The following is a 10,035-nucleotide window of genomic DNA, read 5'->3' on the forward strand; positions in this document are numbered from 1 at the left end:
ACATCAAGATCAATGACCTTGTGACCTTCACTGTGACCTTTATGCTAAAGATATGTTGTTTTAAAAATTTGTTGCCGCCGGGCGCATAGTGTTTCACAAACACATCTTGTTAGCTTTTTCGTTTTAAGCGTGTATATTTCTTCTGATGTCAAAACTAAAGTGATGCATTTTTTTACAGAGCTTGGGATCTAAATTGTTTAAATTTTCATAGCTGAGTGTGCTAAATGGTGTGACTGCTGCGATTGTTGGATAGGAGGTACAGGCATCGATACTGATGGGGCATTGTGTCGTTATGTGTCAAGATGGATTCTGGGATGATTTAGATTGCATGTGCGAGATTGCATAAGTTTATTTGTGAGAAATTCTAATGCTTTTATAAAGTCAGATTTTTTAGATTGTATCATTTCAAAGAAGGTTTCTGAAGATTTTTTGTACGATGCACATGGCTAAATACACGTTTAATACCTAAGATGGTACAAGTTCAATCGATCAAGGAATCATTCACATGCTTAATACTATCATTTAGTAAAAAAAAAAAGGATTTCGAAAAAAAAAAAAAAAATGGATCGTCCGGGACGCGAACCCGATACCTCTCTCATGTGAAGCGAGAGACGTACCATTAGACCACAGAGCCTCTTTAACAGTGTGAGAATGATATACAAATATAAAGTAACATAGAAGTATATATTCACGTTTGATATTATCAAAATTTTACACAATGCATGGTGTCTAATTTAACCTTTATTAAACAGTTCTAATAGATATAATGAGAATATTAAGTCCACCGAGAATCTGTTTTATACGTAATGACTCTCCTCTTGCCCCTGTGCTAAAAATAGCGACATGTAATACAATAAATACTAATAAAACAAACGGGGCGGGACACTTTGAGAGGGGGAAAGAGGTCCTAGGGAGTTTTGGTATAAAATTACATTGCAAAAGCTCAAAATCTTCTTGAAATATCGCCCGAAAATGATCGTGTTTCATACAGACAGAATGTATAAATTTACGACCTTGAACTTTGACCTTTTGATCTCAAAATCAATAGGGGTCTTCCCTAGGCCACAGGGAGTTGTTATGTAAAATTTCATTGCAAAAGCTCAAAGGGTTCTCGAGATATCGCGCGGAAACGAAAGTGTTATAACAGACAGAATTTGCGAATTTATGACCTTGACCTTTCACCTTTTGACCTCAAAGGGTTCATAGGGTTCTTCTTTAGTCCATAGGGAGTTGCTATGCCAAGTTTTATTGCGGAAGCTCAAAGGGTTCTCGAGATATCGTGTGGAAACGAAAGCGTTACCGACAGACAGAAAGGCGGACGGACGGACGGACAGCTAGACGGACGGACGGACAGACCCAAATTAATATCCCCCACTTTTCAAGCGGGGGACAATAATCAAAACCAATGAACATAGATTTATGGCACAATGCTAATACATTTAAAGATAAGATATCCGAAGTAATGTATTGCATAATACCAGCTATTGATTTAAACAATCTGACAATCTCCGTTGTAAAAAGAAAATATAGATCTTTGTTACATTGTGAATTATTTGCTCAACATGTAAATCAACTTTGAAACAAACTTTATACATTTCATTTTTAATTATTTTAATAAAAAGCAGCATTGCTTTTTGAATTTTTTTTAAATTTGAAATCATATTCAACAAAAAGACATCAATTTGTAGAAAGACTTAACCCGATAATCTTTTTATTTAAATATTTAATTTGAAATTCCATTTAAATTTGTTCAAATTATTTTTTTAACGGAACCACAATTCTAAGTGTTGGTACGTGTACAATTAATTCCAATTAAACCATTTTTTTTCTGCATTGACAAACGTAAAATTAAACACTTCAATGTTCCTTAAATATACCTCTAACAATCGTTTGCCCTAGCTAGTAAACAAAAAAGCATTATTGTGTCTTTAAATTCCAATTAAAAGCGCAGATCTAAAAAAATTAATTTAGTTCTTATATTGATGATTTTCACTTCAATAAATATTTTGCAAAAGTATTGAAATAAATTAGTTTACATACCCTTGTGCTACATTTGCAATGCATGTATCCTATAATCGAAAAAAAAAAACAAGTTTTAAAAATAACCTAATTCTACGAATTGAAAATATTGGCAATGTCCCAATCATTCCTGATAGATATTTTTTTCGCTTCGATTTGATGCCCAGGTTTGTGACATCTCCTAGGTACTCCGATCTCCCCAAGTGCCTCTTTAAACCTATTTAAACCTTATATTTCTTAATTTTTTATGCTCAGTAGAAATGCATAATCTTTAAAGGACTTAAAAAAATTTACCTGTGTTATGAGAAATTCTTTTATTGCAAGATAAAGAATTGTTATATTCTTTAAATGTTTATAGACAATTGATTCACAGATTGATAAGATAGATAAATGATATATTTTAACGAAATATTTCACAGTGGAACTAAACAGATCTTATTCATATTCTTGTGTAACTCTGAAGTCAATTATTAATAAATAATCAATGCTGCATTTTGACCCTTTGTATACGTACATGTATTATGTTTCTACGAGAGTTTGCAATGCAGAAAACAAAGTATGCTACTTGTATATATTTACCCGTATTTTCAGTGAGGACTCTTCATATCCGCTGTAAACCCATTGTCATGATCAATCATTAAAAAAATTCAGTATGAAAATATTGGCCCGACTACATTATAAAAGCGTTCGTCGGATTCGACGTAACCAAAGACTGATTTCGAACAAAGTATTGACCATAGATGTAGAATTAAAGAAAATTTGCCTTTAATTAATATTATTGATAACCTTGTATCATTTTCATATTCATCAGTAGTCTATTCTGTGTAAGAAAGCCTTCTTGCAAAGATTATATTCCTGTGTATTAAATCAATTGCAAGATATATCAAAAACAGATACGTTAGACTTTCTTTATGAAATTATAAATGATATGAATGTTTATATTATAAGACTATTGCTCTTTAATTAGCGTCTTTTCTGAAAAGTAGCCTTGGATAGTACACAATACATACACCGACGAATGTCTTAGGTTATATATATTTTATATATTCATAAAAAAAGATTTGAATGCGCTAATTTAAATTTCGGTTAACTTAATGAAAAATCTTTTATGAAACAAAATACTACCTGTATTCAAATAAAAAAAAATCATTGATAGTAATTAATGTACAACTAAGGTCTTCGGATTACAGATCTCAGATTTATACTGACATCATAAAAAAATTCTAACACAAAACAAAGCAAAAAAGAAAAATATATATGCAAAAATGAACAAAATCAAACAAACATTTTGGAAATACAGTGTAATATCTTAAAATATTCGTGACCCCCTCCCATTTATTTCTTTAAAAAATGACTACTTTAAAACAATTCAAATATCACAGCAGTGACATGAAATGTCAAATCAGCAAATTCCTCGTCAAGTAAGTTTATAAATCCCATTTTGCTTGTTCGGAAGAAAAATGTTCTTCAGAATTATCTTCGAAAATCAGAAAATAGCAAAGACGACAAACCCTTATTATCGAGAAATCGAACACTAGGTAAATTGGCCTCTCATACAATATAAGAAGCTTATTTGAAACCTCAGTGGCACTTTTTGCCTCTACCTTTTAAATTACTGGTAGTTCTGTGAGACCTGGCTCCCTTTGTTTTCTTCATCTGCACTTCGATTTTGCTTTTCTCTTTTTCAATGTCTACAATATTTTCTTCCAACCTCCGACTCTTTGCAATCAGGTTTTCATTTTCTTTCACCAACAACGTGATTTTTAGCTTAAGAGATTCTTTGTCACTTTTCAGTGAATGCATACTGTCCTTAATAGACCCAAAATGTTCTTCTATCTCACTTAGATGCTCGGGTTGTGGAATCTGGAATGTTTCAGCGTACACCTTAAGAAATTTTTTAGTCTCCGTGTGCAAGCTTTTCAGTCGGCTGACTCTCTCCTCATTTGTCTTTTTTAAGGCAATAAATTGGGTCTGTAGATTTTGCATCATTTCGTTTGATTGCATCTCAGGATTGGATTCGATATTCTGTACTTTGGTCTTTAGATCTCTCAACTCCTCTTCCTTTTTCTCGTGTCCTTCTAGCAGCATCCTGTACCTTTCGTTGAGAAGTTCATAGTCTGTCTGTTTCTCTTTGAGGTTGCTCTTGAGAATCTCGAACTTGTTTTCAATTTTCTCTGCAATGTTTTCCATTTGAACCTTTACCGTTTCATTGCTTTCGAGAACTATCCCCATTTGCTTTTGGGCTGTCTTCTGCTCTGAAATGATAGAATCTATCTTCTGCTCTTGCCGCTCGTACATTATCTCTAACTTCTCCATTAAACGTTCCATAATATCAACACTGTGCCTCATAGCTGTATTTGATTCAATGCAATCTGAAGCTGCACCTCTGTTACACAATTCATCAGTCTGTAATAGTGCACAGAATTTACAAAGAAAACATTTTGATTACCTTAATAAATGGAGACTGATAATTATTAAGTTTTAAACAATTGGTATCGATGAATATTTACCATTGTCTGTTTATCAATGCAATTCCAAGTGAAGTTTAGGCCAGAAACACCAATATCTAAAAAGTAAAAGATGGTGAAGTTGAGTTTAATGTGAAAGTTTATTAAACATTTCTGTATCAAATTTTACTATATAGCGTTGATATAGAATACAGAATTACAAAGCAAATAAACACTGAACTTTTTGATTCCATATGTCATTTTGATTGTTTGATGATACAAAAATCAATGTCGAAACAGATCACTATCCATACAATATTTCAGTTGTTTTTAATTTGTTTAGTATATGTGTTATTATCACTGGGTTTACGAAAACTTGATTTGGATAGCTGCCCTCTGAATTCAGTACCTTGGGATTGGAGTTTAGAAGCTAGATCACTCTGACCATTGTTTATCAGAGCCTCAATAAAAGCTCTGAAATGCTTAGGAGAATTCTGTCGGAGTAAAATGTAAAGAAACTCCTCCGTCTTGTCCTCCTCGGAAAGATGTCCAGAATTCAGCTCCTCCCACTGATCTAAAGTGAGGGTGCCTCTTTCCACCATGTGGTCAGCGATGTCAGAGAGTCTGACTTGTGTCTTAAGAATATCCCACACAGACTGAAGATTACCCTGGTAAGATGCATCAACCTCGTCCATTAGTTCTCAATACCTTTATAAAATATATATAAAGAAATAGTTTTCTTTTCAAATAAAATCACGATGTTCTTCATCAGTTAGCATTACAATATGTCATGATATGAAAAATTAGATCATGACTTGAATACACATTTTTTACATTAGGTGTACATATTATGGTATCAATCATACCACAGATTTCGATAAAGCTTGGTATTTAATAAGTGAAAATGGTATAAATTTTTATGTCAAGCAGCTTTTGGTCAAACAAATGTGTATAAACGGATGTGACACATCTGTTTCATATTTGGATATTTTACTTGAAAAAGAGATTAATGGTTATCTAACAACCAAACTCTGTGATAATGTGATGACTTTAAATTTTCTACCGTCAACTTCCTTTACTTATGCCGCAATATACCCTTCCATCGCCTACATACAGAGTCTATATATCTCAGTTGATTCGATTTGCAAGAGCAAGCTTTACGTATGAATTATTTCCAAAAAGAGGTACATTAATGACAAACAAGTTGATGAAACAAGAATATCAGCAGTCTTGTTTGTTGTTCCTAGATTATAGAAATTTGCATATAGTTCCTTCTGTGTACTCAAGGCGTGGTGACAAGTTTTCTGTGTGTGTTATAGAAATTTGAATGCCGTGGATTTCTAATGAATTTCATAAGTAAAAATATACGGAATGTAAATATTTACTGTTAAATCACATATTTTTGTGGGGTCAAATTTTCGTTGTTTGAAGAAAAACTCTTGGTTTGAGGGGATTTGATTTCATTAATGAAGAATTGTTGAGTAGTTACGCGTGCAACATTTTACCTTTCATGGTTGACATCCATTATTGTGTCTCTTCATACCTTATAAACAATCATAATTAATTCCAACGAAAATTGGTGATTTTACAGTCTGTCAAAAGTCACAATATGACCGACGTATAATTTTTAAAAAAATGTAATTTTAAGATTATTTATTGAAAAGACATTTTGTTATTCTATTTTCTTTTCTCCTTTAACAGGAAAAATCCATCGGCTCATGAATCTCCTGCACAGACGTCTCAAGTGTATGTATGTTCTTTGCTTTGTTTAATCTTGAACCAGCCACGGTAGCCTCGCAATAAGGTACTCACTATGTGATCAGGGGTCTGGAAGTATTTCTAATCTGTTGCATTTTATCAAACATACGACGTGAACAAGGAGACAGGCCATCCTTCTCCAACAGTATTAAAACTGAAAGTCAAAATCCCTTGTTACTGTAGGTTTTGGCATGATAAAGAACCCTAAGTGCTATATAGGCTTTTAATGATTAATAATGGTCTAAAGTTAAGTCTTTTTATAAGTTTAAATATTCAGGATGTGATGCAAATGAATATACACAGTGACTGTACAATAAATCAATATTTGTGTTTGATATCACAAGATAGAAAGTTCTTGATATCATAAGATAGAATCTTCCATTTTAGGACTCAGGCACAGGTGGCAAAGATTGCGGAACCTTCCCTATATCAGAATGTTTCTAGTGAACCTATTGATATAAATGAGTTGAGAAAGAAAAAACCTCACATAGCATTGAAACCATTCTGTGAGGCATCCCCTTTCACAGAGAAATTAGAAAAGGTGAGAAATACATTATATATGAACAGGTGCCCTATTAAGCAAAAGCCTAAATGCACATTTATTGAATAAGGTCATTGAAAAAAAAGCTGATAATTTATAAGGCAAATCTGTTGTATTTTATTTTTCTTTAGAAAACAACAAACATCTGACGAGTATTTTAATAAAAAGAATTGAAAAATGATACAGTTTGAATTTTTCAAATGGTGTACATTTCATGGTATATGGAGTTAAGTATTGTAAATTTAGCTTTTAAATGATTTTAACGTTTTGTATTCAGATGTGACGTTTTCTTATCCTGTTTAAGTAACTGTTTGATTTGAAATGACAGGATACTTAAGGCGTAGACAAATCATATAAAATACTATGTACTTATAAGACTATACGTATTTGTAAAAATTTACCAGCACGTTTGAAACAATACGAAGTGACAATGTGCTGGCGTTAAACGTCAACGTGTTGTGAAGCTGTGTAAGCGACCGAGCGTGATTGCCTTTGGTACTGAAATGATGGATGATCTTTTGCTCGTTGTTTAAAGTTGGTGTTAAATTGTGACCGTGTGTTGTGTGTTCAGGCGACGAATGAGCTATATTGCGCCTGCGTGTTTTCGCTAGCGTTGTCACTTACAAAGAACAACGTGCAGCTCCCTTCTGAAAAACGCGCTATCACGTTGTCACTTTGCGCTAGCGTTTTGTTACACCCCACTAGCGCTTTGTTCCTAACTCGTGGTTACAAATTTGCAAATGACTCTATCGGGACATTATACATATTTGTCAAATTTCCGTATTTTTGCTATTTTATTTCCAATTCTTATAAGGGTTTAAAGGGAAAATATTTTCGTTCAGATTTTAAATATTCTTATTTTTCCTGTAACAACCGCTTGTACTGACTCGATAAAGCTCACCTAATGAACAAAGGTTTATTCAGTTAATGGCATTATAAAGAATCGCCCATGTGTTTCGACGGTCTGGAAGGTTTACTACGTCAACCCTGTCTGCTGTTACACTTTTAGCTCACCTGAGCCGAAGGCTCAAGTGAGCTTTTCTGATCAAAATTTGTCCGTCGTCTGTCGTTGTTGTTGTTGTTGTCGTTGTCGTTGTCGTCGTCGTTAACTTTTCACATTTTCGATCTTCTTCTCAAGAACCACTGGGCCAATTACAAGCAAACTTAGCAAAAAGTATCCTTGGGTGAAGGGGATTCAAGTTTGTTCAAATGAAGGGCCACGCCCTTTTCCAAGGGGAGATAATCATGAATTAGAGAAAAATTATTGGCATTTTTAAAAAATCTTCTTCTCAAGAACCACTGGGCCAGGAAAGATGAAACTCATGTGGAATCATCCTCAGGTAGTGTAGATTTAAGTTTGTTCAAGTCATGACCCCCGGAGGTAGGGCGGGGCCAAAATGGCCGATCAAAGTTTTACATAGGAATATATAGGAAAAATCTTTAAAAATCTTCTTCTCAAGAACCACTGGGCCAGAAAAGATGAAACTCATGCGGAATCATTCTCAGGTAGTGTAGATTTAAGTTTGTTCAAATCATGACCCCCGGGGGGAAGGCGGGGCCAAAATGGGATAAATTTTAAAGGAAAATTTTAGGAAAAAAATTTTTAAAAACTTCTTCTCAAGAACCACTGGGCCAGGAAAGATGAAACTCATTTGGGAATTTCGGTAGTGTAGATTTAAGTTTGTTAAATCATGCCCCCAGGTGGGCGGGGCCAAAATGGCCATCAAAGTTTTACATAGGAATATATAGGAAAAATCTTTAAAAATTTTTTCCCAAGAACCACTGGGCCAGGAAAGATGAAACTCATGTGGAATTCCCAGGTAGTGTAGATTTAAGTTTGTTCATGTATACCCTGGGGGGGGGCCAAAATGGCCGATCAAAGTTTTCATAGGAATATATAGGAAAAATTTTTAAAAAAATCTTCTTCTCAAAAACCTTAAAACGGAAAAATGAAACTATGTGAAATTATCCTCAGGTAGTGTAGATTCAAGTTTTTCAAGTCATACCCCGGGGTAAGGGTGTGGCAAAAATGGCCGACCACAGTTTTAATAAAAATATTGGGAAAACCCTTTTTTAAATCTTCTTTTCAAGTACTTAAAGCCAGGATTAGTAATATTCTGTATATGAAATCATCCTCAGGTAATGTAGATTCTAGTTTGTTAAAAATGACCCCTTGGTGGTTAAAATTCAAGCCCCCCCCCCCCCAGTAAACTTTTAGTTCTATTGATATGGTTTTTTTTTCCCAGCTGATGTGTCAGGTGACCTTGGGCCCCTGGGCCTCTTGTTATTGTATCGCTTCATAGATTCAACTTAAAAAAGTAATAAATCTGCTGAAAAACTCGATTTTGATGTAAAATGTAGTATATGATCAGGATAAAAAAGGACATTTTTTTTTGAAATGTGATTGTACTATGTGGGCTCAGGTACAACTGTACGGAGGCTCGGCAAGTCTTGTACTCTATCCTACCTCAATCTCACGTTACCTGAAAGACAGTAACCATGTGTTACAAATATTTCTTATGTTCTTTTTTTCGCCAATTATATTGTAAATTTATCTTATTAAAATCACCCTTTTTAAAGTGCTTAAATTATAATTCACATTTGATTTAAAAAGTCGCAGACAACTGTTGCATCGAACCTTAACATTAATATAATATTAAATGTAAAGGGTTCTTTTAATTTTAATTATCAAGAAAAACAAACATCTATTACCTCTTGAAAAAAATGGGAAAAATTGTCAGACAACTGTCACATTATAAAAAAAACTGCCTATGAATTTTAGATTGAATTAATTTTTTTTTGTTTTTTATCTTCAGACCTTAGAAAAGTCACAAAGATCAGAAATCCCTGATGGTAAAAAAAACAAGGTATTGTTTTAAGGAATTAACTAACCTTACACTTGAGTACTAAGATTTCTTCTTTACTTGCTTATGGTAAAAAAAATTTTTTTCAATACAGTCCCTGAAAGTTTACTTTCCCACCTGAACGGGGAACGAAGCTGAACGAACGCTGAACGAACGCAGAGCAACGGTGAGTGAACGATGTAACCTGAACGCAACTTGGTAACGATATGTGAACGGGGAACGGTAGTGAACGCAGAACCAAACGGAGCGCAAACGCGGGGGGAAAAGTGAACGGTGAACGAACTGTGATTGCAAGATGAAGGATTTATTCGGAATGCCTCCGATCTTTTCCTTGCATTGAAATTATTCTATTATTCTATAATTCTAATTTCAGGTGTTTAATATAAAAAATTTAAAAATAGATAAA

The 10,035-nt window shown here is 33.8% G+C and overlaps 1 protein-coding gene across 1 annotated transcript; it reads right to left on the reverse strand.

The window, feature by feature from the left end:
* Positions 1–3,415: 3,415 nt before the first annotated feature.
* On the reverse strand, positions 3,416–5,161 carry LOC134260695 (GRIP1-associated protein 1-like). Its single transcript, XM_062743239.1, has 3 exons — positions 4,876–5,161; positions 4,530–4,585; positions 3,416–4,425 (listed from the first exon to the last, which is right to left on the reverse strand). Exons 1-3 carry the CDS (start codon positions 5,159–5,161, stop codon positions 3,601–3,603), a joined length of 1,167 nt encoding a protein of 388 aa, XP_062599223.1. The 3' UTR covers positions 3,416–3,600.
* Between the last annotated feature and the right edge of the window lie 4,874 nt (positions 5,162–10,035).

This window comes from Saccostrea cucullata, unplaced genomic scaffold (genome assembly GCF_032062105.1).
Source record: "Saccostrea cucullata isolate Sc308-1 unplaced genomic scaffold, CSIRO_AGI_Scuc_v1 ctg17654, whole genome shotgun sequence".
In the NCBI taxonomy this organism is placed as follows: Eukaryota; Metazoa; Mollusca; class Bivalvia; order Ostreida; family Ostreidae; genus Saccostrea; species Saccostrea cuccullata.

Bases quoted from the DNA above. Each gene is read 5' to 3' on its own strand.
- LOC134260695 (XM_062743239.1), bottom strand. From the start codon at position 5,161: ATGGACGAGGTTGATGCATCTTACCAGGGTAATCTTCAGTCTGTGTGG. The intron at 4,586-4,875 runs GTACTGAATTCA...TTTACTTTTTAG, and splicing joins TTCTAAACTCCAATCCCAAG to ATATTGGTGTTTCTGGCCTA. The intron at 4,426-4,529 runs GTAAATATTCAT...GCACTATTACAG, and splicing joins GCATTGATAAACAGACAATG to ACTGATGAATTGTGTAACAG.